Source organism: Elephantulus edwardii, unplaced genomic scaffold (assembly GCF_000299155.1).
Source record: "Elephantulus edwardii isolate Elephantulus edwardi_28Jun2011 unplaced genomic scaffold, EleEdw1.0 scaffold00093, whole genome shotgun sequence".
NCBI lineage: Eukaryota > Metazoa > Chordata > Mammalia > Macroscelidea > Macroscelididae > Elephantulus > Elephantulus edwardii.
Window position 1 is genome coordinate 2323434 of NW_006399843.1, and position 21890 is coordinate 2345323.

At 41.0% G+C, this 21890-nt stretch overlaps 2 protein-coding genes and 1 pseudogene across 2 annotated transcripts; 2 read left to right on the forward strand and 1 right to left on the reverse strand.

Moving 5' to 3' along the window:
* The first annotated feature begins 2061 nt into the window (after positions 1 to 2061).
* LOC102876077 lies at positions 2062 to 2351 on the forward strand (annotated as a pseudogene).
* A 6807-nt stretch (positions 2352 to 9158) lies between these two features.
* On the reverse strand, positions 9159 to 14963 carry FDXACB1 (ferredoxin-fold anticodon binding domain containing 1). The gene is made up of 5 exons (XM_006890771.1): positions 14789 to 14963; positions 14360 to 14516; positions 12254 to 12457; positions 11720 to 11878; positions 9159 to 10347 (listed from the first exon to the last, which is right to left on the reverse strand). Exons 1-5 carry the CDS (start codon positions 14961 to 14963, stop codon positions 9159 to 9161), a joined length of 1884 nt encoding a protein of 627 aa, XP_006890833.1.
* Positions 14964 to 16532: 1569 nt separating this feature from the next.
* LOC102876484 (chromosome unknown open reading frame, human C11orf1) lies at positions 16533 to 19443 on the forward strand. Its single transcript, XM_006890863.1, has 4 exons — positions 16533 to 16565; positions 17859 to 18089; positions 18948 to 19014; positions 19265 to 19443. The coding sequence occupies exons 1-4, from the start codon at positions 16533 to 16535 to the stop codon at positions 19441 to 19443; spliced, it is 510 nt and encodes a 169-aa protein (XP_006890925.1).
* The last annotated feature ends 2447 nt before the right edge of the window (positions 19444 to 21890 follow it).

Below are 21890 nucleotides of genomic sequence, written 5' to 3' on the forward strand. Positions count from 1 at the left end.
ACATACTTTGGGCATATTGCAAGGAGGGACTGGTCCTTGGAGAGGGACATCATGTTTGGGAGAGTGGAGGGACGGTGCACGAGAGGAAGACCCTCAATGAGATGGCTCGATTCTGTGAGTGGAGTGGTGGGAATGAGTGTGTTTGAGACGGCAAGGTTGGCACAGGATAGAATGGCGTTTAGGGCTCTTGTACATAGGGTCACTATGAGTCGCAAAGGACTCGATGGCACATAACAACAACTGCCCCTCTTTTCTTCCGTGAAGCTGCTAGTGGACTCAAACTACCCGAGAGGCACAGCCCTTGGGTAGAGCCAATAAGGAAACTCACTTCCCAGGATGCAGAGCTAGTAAATGGTGGAGTTACATTTTAAAAAAGCCAAGTTCTTGCCTCTAGATTATTGTTAGGTGCATCGAGTCAACTAGGATTCAGTGACCACATGCACAACAGATCTGAACCTTGCCCTATCATGCACCACTCATTATTTTGTCAGTCCACCTCACTGACTGTCCTCTTTTTTTCCGCTGACCCTCTACCTTTCCCAGAATGATATCTCCACTGACTGGCCCCTCATGACAACATCCCCAAAGTAAGTGAGATGAAATTTCAGCATCTTTGTCTCTAAGGTGCATCCAGCCTGGTTGGACTTTCTCTAAGAAAGGCCTGTTTTGTTTGTCCTTTTGGCAGTCCAGGAAATGGATATTCAGTACTCCAACACAACTCAAAGGTATTGATTCTTCTTCTGTCGTCCACTATCTGGCTCATTTGAATATTCAGTTTGATGATATATCTGTGATTCTTTGGCATCTATTCCTAACACTATAACCACCCCTCAATCCTAAAGATCTGTCCCAACAATGTTGAGTACCATACCAGTAACTGAAACAAGTTTACGGAATGCTAAATTTAACATGGTCTCTGAAGGTGACTATTTAATATTAAAAATTTTCAAGTTTTAAATTGGAGATACACCATTCAATTCCTACATAACTAACTAGTTACTGGGAAGTCAGAATTGACGCACAGCTGACACTCCAGGAAGTCTCAAGAGACTGTAAATCACATGGGAGGAGATTGCCCATCTTTCTCCTTCAGAACAGTTGGTGGGTTGGAATCACCTGCTTTCGGTTGGCAGCACAACTCTTTACCCACTGGGCCATCTAATTATCAAGTTGAGCCATCCCAATTTAGCTGTATCTTATCCATTCATCCTTTCATTTTCACTTCACTATAAAGCACATTCTTCCTGCCTTTACTAGGATGAGTACATCATCATCTTTATAGGGCTTTCCCTTCTTAAATTCATTATGTGCAACACTGACCAATTCTTTTTGTGTCACTTCTTTTAGTATTTTCCCCTAAAACCTGCCAAATTTATTTTAGCATTCACAGCCTTTCATAAACTAGTCCCGGCCCTAACCTACTTTCTAATAGTATTTCCCACTATTTTGCTACTCACAATTTACATGCCAACTATTCACCTTTTCTATGCCTCAGATGCTCCTGCCTCTGTCCATATGCAAATCCTCCTCTAGGGCAATCCTCTCCTATCAAGTCTCTGCCCTTTGTTGGCTCATTTGTTATTTGGGGTGGGGTGTTGTTGGTTTTTGGGGGTTTTTTCCTAATAAGAACAAAGAAGTTGTTATCCAAACAGAGCAAGGGAACACTATATGGTTTAAAATCAAGAAAAGTATATCCCAGGGACGTATCCTTTCTCCATACCCATTCAATTTGTATGCTATGCAAATAATTCAAGAAGCTGAATTCTATGAAGAAGAGTGTGACATCAGGATAAGAGAAAGGTGCACCAATAACCTGCAATATGTAGATGTACAACCTTGTTCACGGAAAAGTGAGGAGGACTTGAAGTACTTGCTGCAGAAGATCAAAGACTACAACCTTCAATATGTATTATATCTCAATAGCAAGGAAATACAAATCCTCACCACAGGGCCTATAGGCAACATCATAATAGATGAAGAAAAGATTGGAGTTGTCAAAGACTTAATCTTACTTAAAACTACAAACAACACCCTTGGTACCAGCAGTCGAGAAATTAAAAGATGACAGGAGTGGAAGAGGCTGCTGGCATAGATATCCCATTAAGGACCAGCCTACCACCACCATTCAGAAATTATAAATATGATAAACAAGATTATTCACCAACCACATAAATCAAAGACAAATGAGCTCGTGCCGGGGCTGGAAGATGGCAGCAGACTCACGTTGCAAGAAGACAGCATGATGAAAGCCATGGGAGTTGGTGAACCAGTATGCCCTGATGTAATAAATAAAACTGAAACTGCATTTCTCCTGCGAAGATTACAAGAACTACAAAAATAACCCTGTTTGACCCTAGTAAAAGACCTTGGGCGGCTTCCTTTTTGTATATCTGCAGTAATAAGCTCTTTATTCCACTAGTGAAGTCTTTGAAGTTGACAAATAAATCTCAAAAAATAATAAAAAGACAAAGATGTGTTGCAGTGGGAAAATATACTGTCGGGACCTCTCCAGGGTACTGAACAGCAATAACGTCAATTTAAAGACTCAGGTGCACCTGATCCAAGTCATGGTCTTTCCAATTACTTGCTATGTATCTGAAAGTTGGACAGTGACTAAGGATGACAGCAGAATAATCAATGCCTTTGAGCTGTAGTACTGGAAAAGAGTACTGACTATCTCATGGACTGCCAAGAGAACAAACAGGTCTGTCCTGGAGAAAGTGAAACTAGAATGCTCTTTAGAGGCAAGTATGGAAAAACTCTTGTCTCCCATACTTTGGGCATATTGTAAGGAAGGGCTAGTCCTTGGAGAAAGACATCATGCTGGGAAAGTGGAGGGTCAGTGTAAGAGAGGAAGGCCTTCAACAAAACGGATTGATACTGTATAACAATGGGCCCAAGTGTGTCAGAGTTGGTGAGGAGACACAGGATAGGGTTGAGAGCTCTTGTTCACTGGGTCTATGTGAGTCATAGTCACCTCAGTAACACACACCACCACCAACAGTATGAACCTATTATTTATCAATTTTTACTGCCCTCTTCTTCCCTTCCCTTTCCTCAAAACCATGCCCGTAAACCTTTAGTTTTCACCTCCCCTCTCTAAATAAAAGTTGTCTATTAATTTTTTTAAATTTTTTTTTTATTATTTGGCAGCGTCAGGATGGATGGCAAAGAGATTGAGATTGTTCACAGCTTCAGTTTCCTCGGCTCCACAGTCAACACTCTTGGCACCAGCAGTCAGGAAATCAAAAAGCGTATGGCGAGGAGAAAGTCTGCTGTTAGGGACCTCTCTAAAGTACTCAGGAACAACGGTGTCTCTCTGGAGACTAAGGTGCACCTGATACAGGCCATGGTATTTGCAATCGCTTGTTATGCATCAGAGAGTTGGACAATGACTAGGGAGGACAGAAGAAGAGTGGATGCTTTTGAGCTGTGGTGCTGGAGAAAAGTATTGAATGTACCATTGACTGCCAGGAAAACAAACAGATTCATCTTGGAGAGGATTAAACCAAGCTACTCCTTGGAGGCAAGGATTCTGGGGCTTCGTCTGACATACTTTGGACATGTTTCCAGGAGGGACGGGTCCTTGGAGAGGGACATCATGCTTGGGAGGGTGGAAGGACAGCGCAGGAGGGGAAGACCCTCTATGAGATGTATTGATTCGGTGACTGGGGTAATCGGGATGGGTGTGTCAGAGGCAGTGCGGTTGGCACAGGATAGAGCAGGGTTTAGGGCTGTTGTGCATAGGGTCGCTATGAGTCGAAAACGACTCAACGGCACATAACAACAACAACATTATTTTTGTGTGCGTGTACCGTCAAATCAGATCTGACTGATACAGGAGGAGATTGCCCCTCCTTCCCCGGCAGAGCATCTGGTGGATTCGAACCGTGCATCTCTGGGATTGTAGTTGCAGCTCCTTGCCACTAGGCCACCAGAGCTCCCCTAATTTTTTTATAGTATTCCCTGGTAACTAGAATGTATACTGTATGTAAACTTTTCTTTAGTTGCCTCTGCCCTTGTTTTAAGACTCCCATTAAAATACTACACAATCCACTTACCAGAAAATATTGAGCTGTAAACCCTCTCACCTGCCCTCAATTCAACTGTGTATATGTGGAGAGTTAGGACATAAAAAACCCCTTGATTCTTAACCTACTCCCCAAATTTACATCTATACCTGTTTTCCGTCCTAGTCATTAACATTATTTTCTCAATTGTTTTCTTCTTTCCATGTATATCCATCTTACTCATCAGTATATCTTAATCCAACATTTTTTCACATATCTTCACTGGATTACTGTATTAATCTCCTAATTTGTCTCTTTGCTTCAACTCTTACCATTCCACATGCTTCTTCCAAATCCAAGAATTAACAAAACAAAGCCAATTCCTTCACAGAGTGTATCATTTCAAATTGCAGGCCTTGTTAATCAGCAGAATGCAGTAACTCATTCTGCAGAGGACTGCCTGAATCCATCTTCCAGTGTCCCAGCAGAAAATCTAAGGGAGTAAAGTAAATTTACAGTTCCCCATAGTAGAAACGTGATTGTTGAAATTGATGAGGGAAAGATAAGTGAAAACAGAAAATCACAGAAAGGAAATCAGCTTTTGAGTCAGATGAACCCAAGTATGAATCCTAAATTTTACATTTTATCAGTTCATGACTTAAAGAACAAGAGTCAGCCATAAAATAAAAAGAGAAATGATGGTAATATTACTAACAACAACAAAAGTAATAAACCCAATACTGATTATGGAGCACTTACAACCAACTCACATTAATATATATTTATCTGCGTGACACCAAATCCCACTCTGGTATTCTGATTTAGTGAGATAATAAAAATCTTAAGGGATGTAGCACTGATAGTGTGGCAAATATATCCATAAATCTATGTGATATACCAAGTTCTACTGTCTCTTCATCAATAGAGCACCAAAAATACATGATGTTGTTTCATTTTATTGTTTCTATTTCACTAGAACATTACTGGAATCAATGACATTACAGTTATAAGTTTAAGGAATAGAGTCGCAGGTATCTAATTTGGGGCCAACCAACAATGCCTATTATGCTATATGTACCATCCATTTGGAACTGACTCACAGCTGACCCTCAGAGGCTGTAAATCACACAGAAAGGAGACTGTATCTTTCTCCCACACAACAGCTGATGAATATGAAAATGGCTGTAGTCATAGTGAAATAGAGTAAAAAGAGAGCCTAAAGACTGGGCCTTCTCCATTCTTCGGAGAGGGACATCATGCTTGGAAGAGTGGAGGGACAGCGCAAAAGAGGAAGACCTCAGATGAGATGGATTGACACAATAATAGGGAATGGGGTGTCAGAGGCAGTGAGACTCAGTGGCTCAGGACAGGACAGGCTTCAGAGCTGTTGTGCATAGAGTTGCTGTAAGTGGCAGTCACAACAAAAGGCTGGCAATAACGTATCTGGCAATAATTTAATATCTAAATTATACAGAAAATTTTAATAACTTAATAAAAAAGACAATATTGTCAAAAATTTAAAAAATACATAAAGTAATTAAGACACCTCACCAAAGAAGACACATTCAGGTGGCTAACAAATACATGAAGAGATGCTTCAATCATTAGCCATTAGAGAGATACAAATTAAAACCACGATGAGATCCCATCTTATCCTTGCAAAAATGAAACTGACCTAAAAGAAAACAACAAACGCTGGCAAGACTGTGGGGAGACTGTAACAGCTGGTGGGACTGTAAAATGATACAGCCACCATGGAAAACTGTATGGCACTTTCCCAAAAAGCAAGAAATAGAAATACCGGGGAGCTCTGGTGGCCTAGTGGCAAGAAGCTGCACTGCACTCCCAGAGGAACACGGTTCGAATCCACCAGATGCTCTGCCGGAGAAGGAGGCGCAATATCCTCCTGTACCAGTCAGATCTGATTTGACGGTACACGCACACAAAATAAAAAAAAAGAAATAGAAATACCATATGATCTAGCACTTCCACTCCTAAGTATGTATACTAAAGACATAAGAGCAGTGACATCCATATTGATGGCAGCATTATTCACAAAAGCAAAAAAGATGGAAATAGCCCAAGAGTCCATGAGTAGATGAATACATAAACAAAACATGGTACATACATGCATCGGAGTACTATATAAAAAATAATGATGAGCTCATGAAACATTTCATAGCATGGATTAATCTGGAGGACACTATACAAAGTGAAAGAACTCAATTACGAGACTACTTTTTTTTATTCTTTTTAAAAAAATTTATTATTAATTTAAATGAAAATTTACAGAGTCTTTGGATTTCCCATTCATTCATTGTTGCACATTTTTCTCCCATCCTAACCCTCCCCCCTAGTACATTAGCCTCTTGGAAAAGTGAAAGAAAAATCCTTCCATTGTTTTACAAACCCTGCCCCACGTCCACTCCACTATGCAGCCTTCGCTCTGGACTCCTGTCATGACAGAAATACTTAATCACACATCACTTTTAAACAGTTTTCTCCCTTATCTGTTTCAATGCAGTATACATTATTGAACCCATCTTTCTCAGTCTCCCCCCAACCTCGATGTCAGTCCCGTTTTACAACAGTGGCACCATGCAGTATTTGTCCTTTTGTGACTGAGATACTTCACTCAGCATAATGTCCTCCAAGGTCACCCATTTTGAATAATATTGCATGAGTTCCTTGTTTTTCAATGCAGTGTAGGATTCCATTGTGTGAATATACCACGGCTTCTCTATCCATTCGTTTGTTGATGGACATTTAGGTTGTTTTCAACTCCTTGCTATTGTGAACAAAGCAGCAATAAACATGGGTGTGCATGAGACTACTTTTTTTAAAAGAATAGGTTTACACATAAAGTGTTCTTTGATGGTTATTAGGAATGAGAGGGAGAATCACTTACTAGAGAGTAAACCAAAACCAAATCCATAAATCAATTCCAACTTATGACCCAATAGGACATAGTAAGATTAACAGCATTTCCAAAGCTACAAACTTCACAAAAGCAAACTACCACATCTTTCTTCTGTGGAGTGATGGATGTGTTAAATTGTTAACCTGGCTAGCAGATGAGCGCTTTAACCACACATTAGCAGGGTTCTCCCATTAGATAGTAGGCATGTGTTAATGCTGGTGAAAGGTAAGGTAACTCTCTACAGGGGGAAAGTCAGTAAAACATGATCAAGGTAGATGTAAACCCTGAGAGATTGTTGTTTTGTGACACTGAGTCACTTGCGACTCATAGCAACCCTATGTATAGCAGCTCTGAACCCTGCCATATCCTAATCCAGTCTGTCTCTGACATGCCTACCCCCATTACCCCATATACTGTGTCAAGACATCTCATCTGCGGTCTTCCTTCCTGCATTGTCCCTCCACACTTCTAAGCATGATGTCCCTCTCCAAGGACTGGTCCCTCCTGGCCACATGCCCAAAGTATGTGAGACAAAGCCTCAAAATCCTTGCCTCCAAGGAGCAGCTTGGTTTCACCCTCTCTAGGACAGACCTGTTTGTTCTCTTGGGAGTTCAACAACTCTTTTCCAGCACTACAACTCAAAGGCATCAATTCTTCTTCTATCATCCTTAGTCATTCATTATCCAGCTCTCTGATGCATTGCAAGTAATTGAGAAGACTGTACTAATGAATACAGGACAATTATGGTAAATTATGAAGGGCGCTTTGGTGGCATACTCCCAAGTGAGTTTCTATTCTAATCCAAAGCCAGGACCTCTCCAGCAGTACAAATTCATTAGCAGCTCCTTTGGAGAAAAACAGGCAATCTTCTCCACACCATTTACAGCCTAGAAAACTCAATGGAAGGTCAGTAAGGTGGTTCCTACTCAAAGGCAATGTGAAAGATGGTAAATGTTAAAACATGTACATTCCTGCAAGCACAGCATTAACAGAAAAAAATCTGTGAGTGCTGAAATAGGTAGATATGTATGCTACACAGCTGTGAGAGGACATAGGGAGTATCCACACATGCAGATGCTCTCCCCAAAACTCCACAACTCTCCACCCAGTTTTCAAAGTGGTAAATCAGAACAGCTCATCTTTCTCCTGAGGAAGCACGGGTGAATTCAAACGTCCCAAAATGTGCACCTTTAGGTCAGCACTGCAACTCACAGTGGGGTGCTCTGTTGCCAGGTACCACAAGTCAACTATGACACACAGCGACCCTATGAACAGATCGATACCTTACACCTCTCCTGTGCCATCCTCTAGACAAATCTGAATACTTCAGGGGACTGGATTACTGGGATCGCAGGCTAAGGATCATAGTTTTGGGGGTCATCTAAGTCAACTGTCATAACACAGTTCATAGAGTTAATATTCTGTATTCTCACTTGGTGAGTAGCATCTGGGGCTTAAAAGCTCATTAGCAACATCTAAGATACAACTACAAATCTCTTTTCATCTGAAACAAAGCAGAGAGAAGAAAACTAAAGACATGAGGTAGTTAATTAGTTCACAGAACTAATGCCCAAGCCAGCCACAGAACTTCCTTTACTCTGAGAGCAAAATAATTAGAGGGTGCCATACCATCATTACCAATCATTCTAACTAGGGAGAAAATAGAAGATTCCAGTTAGAATGTGAGGAAAAAGGTAGAACAAAGCTGAAACTCAGGGGGCGGGGAAAATCCAGACTTACTGGACTGACAAAGACTGGAGAAGCGCCTGAAGTACTACTTACTCTAAGACATCCTTTTAACCTGGAACTGAAGATCATTTTTTAAGTCAAATACTAGAATAACCTATAAAAGGTAACACACAATCAGAATGTGCTCCTTAGACTAGTCATCTACAGAAGAAGGAATAGATAACATCTGTCTAAAAGCAAAGAGATGCAGACAAACTAGAGGGACGGGAATGAAGCAGGAAGGGTGGAATCAAAGAAGATAGGGTACCTACCGACACATTGTGGGGCAGCAACTGATGGCACAGAACCATTTGTGTATACACTGTGGAACAGCGGACTATTCTGCTGTGTAAACTCTCACTTAGAACACAAATAAAAATGTTCAAAAATAAAGGCTTAACTAAGAAACAGTCTGGAAAGGACTAATGGTTGCAAATTGACCTTCTTCAAGACGTAGCTCCATCCATGAAGGATTACATAGTAGAAACAAATATACTATACTACCGAGGTGTCACGTGTAGTTGTTGCTCAATTGCTTTCCTAAACTGGGACTGCATTGACACTACTCGTTGTTGAGTTAGGGCCTTGTCACAGGCCTGATAGATCAATCGATAGCACATGCTGATCTGCTCAGTCCTAGGATGCTGAAAACGACCGAGGAACTGTATGGATATAACAGTGTCCTGGGAAACTTCTCGGGCTACAGTGTGGAAATCAACTTCATCAAATCCTTCCTGTTCATCTAACCAAAAGCTAATATCATGTGAATAGCATGGAGGATACAAAGCATAGCTTTTGAAAGGTTCTCTTTTTCCAGAGACAAAATTCTTCTGGAAACGGTCATCTACGGTCCACAACATTCTCCAGTCAGAGATGCCCCAGACAAGCATGGCTAGTAGGTCTAAGTTCACAGAAACAAATGCAAAACACTCTTTGTGATCTTTGAGCACGATGTTTGCAGAAGATGTGGTGACAGATCCAATAATCAGACTCTTGACATCACCAGGGCCAAGACAAGGAGATTTTACACTAATCATATAATCTTTTCCATTCGGTTGAAGGACAAAATCCACTGAGTTGCTTAACTTGGAGTCTTCCAGCAATGGCTGGGTCAATAGGCTATCTAGAATATGTTTCAGGTGATCCAATAGTGATCGAAGGCAGCCATCCTTCAGATTTTTATTAAATCCAAGGATTAATAAAGTCTCATGAAATGCTGGCATTGTGAAAGGCAAAATGAGGCACTTCCTAAAGACAGGTCCACTGAGGACATACAGAGAGCCCGGGAGAAAGTCTGGTGCTTGGATGACGCCTGGAACATGAACTAGGAGAGAAGGTCGAAGGCAGATCTTGGCCTGTTGACAGATTCCTTCATGAGCTTCTTCCCTATTATCTCTTTCAGGACCACTGGGAAGACTAAGCTCTGAAAATGACATCACACACTCTTCCACATCTCGTGTTGTCCCATTAGTGACAGACTCAGAGTCTGAGTTGTCTTCAAGGAGATCAATCCAAAAGGCAGTTGACAAAATGTCACAGTTCCAGGAAGAGAGAATGCTGGTATCTCTCTGTGACAGCAAAGGGAAGGAACATTTTATCCTTTTTAGAGGGTAATATTTGTCCAATTCTGCAAGGATTTTCTCATTTATGGTTTTGACAGGATGCCATGAAGATGCTTCCAGGAAACCTCTACATAAACAAACACAAAAAATAATTTTATAAAACAACCATGGCATAGCTAGAACTAAAACACATTAGCAATCAAGAAAATAATTAAACCTAAGGTGATTCTAGAAGGAAATAAAGAAATCATCTACCATGAACAGGGATGTCATGTATTTTAGAATTCTGAGAGCCACAATCATGATATATATATTTAGGGACATAAAAAATGTGTATATACATACATATATTTGTGTGTGTGTGTATATGTACACATATATCTGTGTGTGTGTATATATATACACACACACATACAGATGTTTATATGCATGTATATTTATAAGGCACAGGACAAGTCAAGGTTCTATTGTTCACAGGGTCACTATGAGTCACTGACACGATGGTACCTAATAAAAACTACAACAATATGTATATTTAGTTGTTGTCCTAGCTGACCCTCTAGTGGGTTTTCAAAGGTAGTACAGTAACACAAAAGGAGACTGCCCATCTTTCTTCCTTAGAGCAGCTGGAGGATTTGAACTTCATGTTGGTAGCACAGCTCTTTACCAGTAGGCTAGTAGAAATCCATACATATATACATTTGTTGTGATGTGCAGTTGTATTGACTACAACTCATAGTGACTCTATGGACAACAGCTCTGAACGCTGCTCTGACACGTGTATCCTCACTACCTTAATTACTGTGTCAAATCATCTTATCCAGGGTCTTCCTCTCCTGCAGTGTCCCTTCACTCTTCCAAGCATGTGTGTATGTATATGTATATGTATATGTGTATATATATGTGTGTATATATATTTATATACATCCATAGATATATAGATACATGTATGTTAGTATCCACAAGCTGCTATGCAGGAGAAGGATGGATAGTCTCCTCCCATGTGATTTACTGTGCCTCTGAAAACCCACTGGGAGCCAAGCTATGGATTGCTTTCAACTCCAGGCTAGACAGTAACAACAAAAACCCCCATACATATTAGGAGGGAACTCTAGTGGCTAATCAAAGGAGCCTCACTTTTAATCCAAAGGCACGTGGTTTGAATCCACCAATTACTCCATAGGAGAAAGAGGAAATCTCATCCCATAAGATTTATAACCTCTGAAAACCTGCTAGAGGGCCAACTATGAGTTGGATCCAATGTGGCAGCACAAAACAACAAACACATTAGGGATACATATGTCATATATATATATATATATATACACATCATATATATATATGTGGGAGTTTTTAATTCTGAAGGGGTTTGGAAAGAGTAGACTGACAAATATTCACAGCACTAGCATAAACAATTTATACAGCATCCATTCACTATATGGCAGCCATCAATCCAATATGGATTCAGCTCAATAGGGATGCTACAGTTAACAGGTTACCTGTTCAACTTCCCAACAAGTGCTTTTGGTTCTGGAAAGGAAAACCACTGGTCACCTAGTCTGATTCTGAAGGTTCTGGGTTGAAAACATCCAAAGGGCAAGCTCCGGGTGAAGATATGGTTCAGAGAACCATTGGTATGAAAAGTCTTATCTTGGCTTCTGGCAAAATAAACACCAAGTACAAAATATATCATTACTGAGGAAAACAAGCATGTCTAGAAAACAATTCAAGAAATTGGCCAGAGACAAATTTTATTTTGACCAGATGATAATTTCTTTTTTTAATTTTTAAAAAATTTTTTAAATTTATTATTATTTTTGTGTGCGTGTACCGTCAAATCAGATCTGACTGGTACAGGAGGATATTGCTCCTCCTTCTCCGGCAGAGCATCTGGTGGATTTGAACCGTGTACCTCTGGGGTTGCAGTGCAGCTTCCTGCCACTAGGCCAGCAGAGCTCCCCATGGTGATAATTTAAAAAAAAAAATTATTAGTGAGAAAAAGAAGAGAAGGCCTGGACTATGTTATTACTTACCTATATCCAGTGCACTTGTACCCTGGCATAGCCTCACAATTGAAGGGATGTACATCACTTAAAATGAGCCCTCCCAGAGCTGCCATGGCAACCACTTGCCAGCTGTTGTGCCATTCTCTCTGAGGCTTGTCAGCAGGAGTCCCCCCCTGTCCTCTGCACAGTGCCACATGCACTTCTCCTGCTTCTGCAAGAACATCTGCACAGCTGTTGGGAGGGACGAGGAGACACAGACACCAGCCATTTATCAAAAGCAGACAGAAATTATGCAGGTGTTAGCAACGTTTGCATGGTTTGGCTGCAAAGACTGGACTTTGAAGAATTAATATCCAATTATACATATTTGTAAAGGCTGATTCAATTTCAAACATGCTAGGAAAGTATCCTGAAGTAAATGGGAATGTAAAATTCTATGTTCAACTTGCTAACCAACACTAATGGCTGGGCTTTGTATTTGTGATATGTATGAGTTATAAGAGGATTAGTGTCCTCAGAGTTCCTACATATGAGTTATTGCTTACACCGTTCCTCAACAAGAAAGGTTTTTTAGTCTTCTGGTCCTTGGAAAAAGATGTCATGTTGGGTAAGGCACAGAGTCAGAGAAAGAGAGGTAGACCCTCAACAAGATAAACTGACAAGGTGACTAACAATGGGCTCGGTATGCTAGCGATCACGAGGACGGGCCAACATTTTTGAAAGGCTTTTGTTTAAAGGGTCACTTTTTTTAAAATTACAGGCTCTGAAAACTCACATAAGGGTCAGCTATGAGTCAGCTGTGACTCAACTTTACCGAGAGATTACAATTTTATACTTAAAATACAAGTTTAAAATATTTCCTGTGTGGAATCAATTTCTGACAGCTAAAACCCAAAGTTATATTGATGATATTGTTCTATAATTTCCACATTCTGTTGGGTCACCCTTCTTGGAGATGGAAACAAATACGGATCTCTTTCAGTGAGTTGGCTAGACAGCTGTCCTCCAAATTTCCTGCCACACACTGGTGAGTACATCCAGGGCTGCATCTGTTTGCTAGAGGAGGCTATTCTTTAGAAAGGGACATCATGCTTGGAAAAGAGAGATCAGTGAAAGAGAAGAAGACCTCCAGTGAGATGAACTGGCACAGTGACAACAGCAATTGGCTCAAGTTATAAGAATGGTACAGGATAAAACAGGGTCCAGGCTTGTTGTTCATAGGGTTGCTATGGGCTGTACTTGACTCAGCAGCACTTTAAGCAACAACGTAACTCAGGTCTTCAATAGCATATTTCAGTACAATAATAGTGTGAGTATCTTTTAAGTTGACAGTAATTTATGACATTACTGTTGTTAGATGCTGTCCAGAGACTTCTGATTCCCAGTGTCCCTACGTATAATAGAAGGAAACACCTCTCAGTCCTGCACCCTCTTTCTTCACATCTTCTGAGCCCACGGTTACAGCCAGTTGCCAATCCTCTCTGAGGTCTTACTTTTTCACTAACTTTTGACTTTACCAAGCATGATGCCCTTCTCCAGGAACGGGTCCCTTTCTATAATATTCCCATTTACAGATGAGAAGACAGAAGAATGGAAGTCAAAGTATTTAAAATCACACAATTAGTAAGGATGGCACTTCAGATTTAAATCCAGGCTGTCTGGCTCCTAAATCCATGTTCTTAGTCATTACACTATAGATGCAAGATCAGAAATTAATAGATCTTCTTTTACATGCTCAAGAGCACACTATTTGTAGTTTTATTTAGCATGGAGTATTATATGTTTGACTATGCATCTTGATTGTAGGGTTTCTGACTTTTATATTCTTTCTAAATCATATTATCTTAAGCATATCTGCCTTATTTGTGGGAGGTCTGGTAGCGTAATAATCTACAGGGAGGTGCATTGCGAACCCAAAGGCGGCGCCTCTCTGTTGGTTAGAATCTGCCAGCCGTTCAGTGGGATAAAGATGAAATACAGCCTCTGAAGACTCGCTGTATCATCAATGAATAGGTTCTAACTTGAAGGCAATAATTTGAGCTGTTTCACCTGACCAGTTAAAATGTTGGAGAGTAGCAACAATGATCTATGCATCTAACACGTTTTACTTGCGAGGGGATTCCTTTTCCTCACCTTTGGAAAAACTTAGCAAGTAGTTCCCTGTTCTTAGCCACTCCAGCTTTGCGTCCACAGTGTGGGAAGTTGAAATAAATTCTATCGAACTCCCTATCGTGCAGTTCAAAAGCATCTGCTAGCTGAGTGCAGTCCACACCAAAACGTACCTCTGCACCTGGTAAGGACAATTTGGAGATGAGAAATACAAACAGAAGGATGTCAGAAGCCCTGGAAACAGAAGGATGTCAGAAGCCCTGGAAGCAGAGAAAAACTCTCCCTTATCTGAACTGTGCAAAACAGCACAGGTGTAAGTACACAGCGCGTCTTCTTTACATGTCCAATAAATGACAAGACCCATCACCACGTTCTTCAATATGCCCACCCCTCCCGATGAGACGCGCTGCCAGGCAGCTGGGTGGGGCTTCGCGAAGAAGCAGGGCTCGCTACCTCGCTGGCGCAGGCGCTGTAGATTCCCGCTGGCCACGGGATCCCGGTCCAGGTCGTGGGGAAGCTGGATGCAGGTGGCCACGAGCCTAGTTGTACTTGGATCCAGGGTCTCACTCAGAGCGGCAGCGAAGGAAAAATTCCCCTCCCCGACCAACAGGAGGCGCCGAGGCGCCATGACCTTAACTTACTTGACTTCTCACTGGCGCTTGCTTACGTCACTTCCGTCGCAGCTTCCCTCTCCTCCCTCCCCCCCGTTTTCACTCGTCACCGGTTGATGACGCACTGCTAAGGGTGATTTCTCCACCCTCGCACCACGCCCAACCCAGTGGATTTTGGTGCAAGTCTCGGGAGTAACAGTAACCATGACAACAAAAGAGCAACCTCATCAACTTGTGTCCTCTCCATTCCACAGCCCTTCAAGAAAATAAATGCCTTTTCAGCTGTGGATGGCTCCAAGCAACATCTTTAGATTTGCATGAGGTCACAAACAGTCACTAACGCAGAGGGGCCGGGCGAGTTGGTGGCCCGCCTCTGCGGGGCGACGCTGAGAAGAAGGGGTTGAATTGTTCCTTGATTGTGCCTGTCACCGTTTTGTAACTGCTTTCACCTCATCCGAAATGTTTCTCTGTTCCTATGTCTGCTGCTCTCAATGTTCTCAGCTGCTTCTACCCCTGCATTTTATTTCGTAAAAGAGTGAAAGCTTTTTTTTTTTTTTAAGAGTGAAAGCTTTTTATGTGCTCGACCACTGTGAGGATTTTGGACAGGATTCAGCCTGATTTCACTGAGCGTACAACCTAATGGGAATTCATTGAGCAGAAGAAGCAATTCTGATATGTTTTTGTGTACAGTAGATTCGGAACCGAGCCATAGCTAACCCTCTGGCGGGTTTTCAGAGGCAGTTAATTCTACGGGAGAACAATACCCATCCTTCTCCCGCGGAGCAGCTGGTGGCTTTGAACCCTTTGAGACCGCAGCACAGCTTCTTGCCATTAGGCCACCAGTGGGTGGAATGAACTAAGTGAACTAATGGGAGCCTTAGTGACTCAGTGGGTAAAGAACCAGGCTTCTAGCCTAAATGTCCTGCTAAAAGCCTAAAGTTATCTGCTCTGAGGAGAAAGATGAGGTCATCGGTTTCCATAAAGATTCACATACCTCTAGGGCAGTTCTATTCTGAATCACTGTGAGTTGAAATTCACAAGATAGCAGTGGGTTGAGTTCGAGTTTGAGCATCTGGAAGATTTTTACCAACTTTTGTGGTGAAGTGCAGAGAGTCCTTGGATGAATTAAATCTGAGTCGAAACAATGAATGACTGGAAATCCAAAATCTCTGTAAATGTTCATTAAAATTATTTTTTAAAAAAGTCAAAAGCTAAGGGATAGAAGTACATCTTACCAGCAGCACAAAGTGAAGAGGCAAAAAGAACAATGTACAAAAGCGTGATGAAGACACTGGGGGAAAAAAAAGTTGTGGAAATATAGTTGATGGGAGAGTGGGAGACAGATGAAATGGAATAACTGAGCATGGCCTGGCCATATAAAGTCTGTTGTTCAGTGCCACTGAGTGGATTACAATTAATAGTGACCCTGTACACAACAGGACATGACCTGAACCTAAGCCTGTTATAAGAGCCTGCCTGGCTCTTATTCTAAGAACAGTGGCCACCCACTGGAAAAATTTTAATACATAGGTAACAATTTTATTTAATTTTCAAAAGTTCCGCTTTCCTGTGGAGAAACTACTGGAATGGAACAAGCCTATTATGATCAAGCAGATCAGGTATGAGACTGCTGGGCTAAAAACCGGCATGAACCAATAATGATTTAAATGAGGAGTTTGGAGTGGGGTTGAAGAATATAGTGCACATACTTTAAAAAATCAGTTTTTAGTGATTGGATTGAAAGAAGGAAGCTGAAGCTCCAGGTTTCTGGCTTGTACGAGTCAGTGGATGATCATAAGTTCTTATGGCCCTGGGACTTCAGTCTGAGTACTGGGCCTATTGCACATCAGGAACTCTTTGGTCATCATGCTGTTTGGTGACATCAGCCCATGTGTCTTCACAAAGGCAGATGGTATCAGGGCAGTTAACCATCCTTTAAAGCTACAGTACTGGTTGCCTTACAAATCATGGCCACAAGAATTCTGGGTGATCTAGATTCTTTCTTTGCCTGAAGAGCAGAAAAGGCAGTTTGGGTGACATCTCTTCTTCTAATACACATGGAACGGCAGGCCAAGGATTTATGCCAGGCTGCTAAGAAAACTTCTGCAGCACATTCCTCTTCACGATCATCTTACTCTTCAGGGGAGGTATCACTTTACTCTTAAGCCAGGGAACAAGGTTAATTTTTTTTTTCCTAAGAAAAAGAGTTAAACTTTTGATTCCTTACCACAAAACACCATGAAATTCAGACAGTGATCATCTAGTGTGTACAAGCACTGGTGGCTGAGAGAGCAGGCAGAAGGAGCTGTTGTCGTAGTAAATAGGACAGAGATCCTGCCTTTAAGAGATACATAGTTCAGTAAAGGAGTTAATACGTTTACTTAAGGAACCCTAGAATAAGGCAGAAAAGTTATTCTTAAAGAAATGATGAGAAATTTTTGTGGGCTGTAAAAGGAGAGAAAGTATCACAGAAGTGATATTTGAACTGGACCTGAAAGGAAGGAATATATCATTTATTGATTATTCACTGTGTTGCTTATTCAACTTTCACTTTGCATTCTCTTTTACTGTAATAGCAATATCCATGGTCCCTAAATTCTTACATCTCAATATTACCTGAACATTTGCTAATTCTCCTTAGAGTTACCACATTTCAAAAGGCTTGCTTAGATCTTTTTGGTGGGACCATTTTGTCTATACCTGTCTATTACTACTAAGAAGGTAGATTGAAGTGTTCATGGCTCTGGAGAGAAACAAACTTACTACAAGAGTTAACTTTCAATGGAATCGTTGGTGCTTAGCAAAATAACCCTGTGCCTTAACCTGACTATATAGAGCAGTGCGTGGGAAAGGAATACTTTTTGATGTTCTCTTGTTGGTTTAACAAGCTTTCTATTCCCCCCTTCTGTCAGAGACAGGAGCTTATCTGTTTCCTTGCAAATCCACATTATGGCAGCCTTCTTAATGCAGATGGCCATGCTGAAGTGTGGACAGACTGGAATGATATGGCCAAGTTTTTCCAGTATGGATGGAGATGCACCACTAATGAAAATTCCTACTCAAACTGTACGCTTATGGGCAACTGGAACCAGGAACGATATGACCTAAAGAATATTGTGCAGCCAAAACCCTTACCTTCCCAGGTAATCAAATTTTTCTTTTCTTTTTCTTCTCTCACCTGTTTTTTGTTTATTTAGTTTTTGGTGGGTTGGGGTTTGTTTTTTTGTTTTGTTTTGGTTTTTGGTTTTGGGGTTTTTTAGCAAAATGAATGCCTCTCTGCACATTAGGGGGAGCAATCTGATTAACTACAACACTTAATATCTCAGGTTCAGTGAAGTAGTTGGGGGCGAAGGAACAATCCCCAATTACTAAGGAGCTACCCCAATTTACTATCAAGGGGTACATTATATTACTGGAGGTATTGGAAGGATAGATTATACTTTTTCTCTTGCTTCTGTGTTTAATTTTATCTGTTTGTCTACAGGAATATATGATTTCTGACTCAAGTTAGAATCTTCCCATTGGTTTTTACCTACCTAAACCTGTCATTTATCTGAGTCTTGCTCTTAAATTTCCCCAAACACATAAAAGTGAAAGACAACCAATTTTTTTTAATTATTATTTTTGTGCGAGTGCACCATCAAATCAGATCTGACTGGTACAGGAGGAGATTGTCCCTCCTTCCCCGGCAGAGCATCTGGTGGATTCGAACCATGCGCCTCTGGACATCCAATTTAAGGGAGCTCTGCTGGCCTAGTCGTAAGAAATTGCATTGCAATCCCACAAGCACTTGGTTCGAATCCACCAGCTGCTCCACAGAAGAATGCACATTAATCCCTATGGGATTAAATGCCTCTGAAAATTCACTAGAGGGTCAGCTATGGGTCTGTTCCAACTTGATGATACTCAACAACAACAATCAGTCTAACATATAACCAAGCCTGTTAGAGTTTGGCAATAGACCCCTAGATACTTAATCTATTTTTTTTTCTTCTTTCCAGTTTGGGCACTATTTTGAAACAACATATGATGCAAACTATAATAACAAAGTGCCACATTCAACACATAGTAGGTGGACTTTTCTTTCAAATTTTTATTTTCTCAGGACCTTACTCAGTTCTTAGAACATATAAGGAATGAAATGAAAAGTATACAGAAAGACTGAATAAGTGAATGAATGAATGAATGATTGTATAAGTTATCTCTTTTTAAATTTTGGCAATACTCACTGTTCCTCAGAAATGGGTGAGATCAGTAACTAAAACTCCTTGTTGTTGACGGATTCTTCTTATCTTCTTTCTTTTTTCTCTACCATCAGGATTTAAGAAAGAACCTCACTGGTTCCCAGGACATCAACCTGAGCTGGATCCTCCTAAATTCAAATGCACAGAAAAATCAACTTACACAAATAGCTATTCAGAACCTCAAATCAGACCTCACCTTGAGTGTGTATTATGGGATCCTAGTAACAGCCATTTTCAGGGTCTAGGATTCTAAGAAAGAATAGTAAGTTTTCCTTGCTAAGCGTAGAAAGTAGAAGGCAGCATATTCTAAGTACAGCTAAGCATTTAGCTTACTGTAAATTTCACTTGGAATAAAGTATTCACAGAATATTCTCTACCCCTTTTATTATTTCAAGAAAGATTTAAATATAAAATTTTAGTTCACTATATTTCATCTTAGTTTTGCACTAGGGTACTATGCTCACTTGCTGCAAAGGGTCAAGGACTGCAGCCTTCAGTATGGACTCAGGCTCAATGTCAAGAAGACAAAGATTCTCACCACTGGACCAATTGGCAGTGTCAGGATGGATGACGAAGAGATTGAGATTGTTCACAGCTTCAGTTTGCTCGGCTCCACAGTCAACACTCTTGGCACCAGCAGTCAGGAAATCAAAAAGCGTATCGCGATGGGAAAGTCTGCTGTTAGGGACCTCTCAAACGTACTCAGGAGCAACAGTGTCTCTCTGGAGACTAAGGTGTGCCTGATACAGGCCATGGTATTTGCAATCGCTTGTTATGCATCAGAGAGTTGGACAATGACTAGGGAGGACAGAAGGAGAGTGGATGCTTTTGAGCTGTGGTGCTGGAGAAGGGTACTGAATGTACCCTGGACTGCCAGGAAAACAAACAGATTTATCTTGGAGAGGATTAAACCAAGCTGCTCCTTGGAGGCAAGGATTCTGGGGCTTCGTCTGACATACTTTGGACATGTTGCCAGGAGGGACGGGTCCTTGCAGAGGGACATCATGCTTGGGAGGGTTGAGGGACAATGCAGGAGGGGAAGACCCTCTATGAGATGGATTGATTCGGTGACTGGGGTAATCGGGATGGGTGTGTCAGAGGCAGTGCGGTTGGCGCAGGATAGAGCAGAGTTTAGGGTTGTTGTGCATAGGGTCCCTATGAGTCGGAAACGACTCGACGGCACATAACAACAACAACTATGCTCACTGTTGCTGAGTTAGTTCTGACTCATATTGACCTTACACCGCGTTTCCAAGACGCTAAATCTTAATGGAAGAATTCCCATCTTTCTGCCCCAGAGTTGCTGATGGATTCAATCCACTGGAGATATGTGATCTTTAGGCACCATGACTCATAGTCACTCTGTGAACCAACAGATAAGATCTTTGCCCTATCTTGAACTTTTGTCACAGTCTCTGCCTTGCTCAACACCTTTAACTGCAGCTCCTATGTCAACCCATCTCATTGAAAATTTTCCTCTTTTTCACTGACCCTTTACCTTTCCCAGAATGATGTCTTTTTCCAAGAACTAGCCCTTCCTCACAATTTGTCCAAAGTGTGTGAGATGAAATTTCATCATCCTCTCCTCCAAGTAGTTTATTTGTTCTTTTGAAAGTTTATGGTATATCCATTATTCGACAGCCCTGCAACTCAAAGGCATTGATTCTTCTTTGGTTTCCTTATTCATTGTCCAACTTTCAGATGCATTAAAAAGCAATGGAAAATACCATGGCTTGGATCAGGCACACCTTCGACCACACTGACATTCTTGAAGTGCCTTAGCCCTTTGAAGAGGTTTTTGACCGCAGATTAACTGAGTGCAATATATCTTATCATTTTTTGACTGCTTCTATCATAGATGTTCATTTTTGATCCAACTTCATTCTTACCTCCACCTAACATTATGTGGCCTATGATCAAGTGGAAAGGATTTTTGTTTTCTTGATATTGATATATAATTCCTACTAAAGGCAATAACCTTTGATCGTCTTCAGTAAATGCTTCAAGTCCTAATAGCAGTAATACAGTTTGTTAATGAGTCTTCTTCAAATCCTGATACCACACTTACCTTCCTGAATTATTTGTTTAGTGTACAGTTGAATAGACATGGAGAAGGGATATAACCCTGATGCACACCTTTCTGATTTGAATATATGCAGTATTCCCTTTCCTGTTCTCTGCTTCTTAGTCTCTGTGTAGATTTTACATGAGCATGATTAAGTGTTCTGAGATTAACATTCTTCTCAATGTTATCCAACTAAGTCTCCAAATATGTTATCCAGCAAGAAGCAGGACTGACCATCTGCTTCTGAAATAAAAGAGCTTCAAAAACCGTGTGAATTCTAGAACATTGTTGGATGTGGTACTGAAAGAAGAGCCCCCTGATTGGAAGGCTCTTAAAATACCACTGGGAAAGAGCTTCCACCTCAAAGTAGAATCTACCTGAATGATAAGGATGGAGTAAAGCTTTTACCCAGTGACGGACCTTTGTTTGCTGGTGTAGTTAGACTCAAAATGAGGAGGAAATGGCTATAAACATCCATTAACAATTGGAATGTACAAAGTACGTATCTAGGAGAAAAGGAAGTTGTTAAAAAATGAAATAAATGGAGAAATATTATAGAAGGATCAAAAAGGAATTGTCTTAAATCTGTTATCACCATTCTTGTCTGTCTTCCGTCAATGGCAGAATGGCAAGAT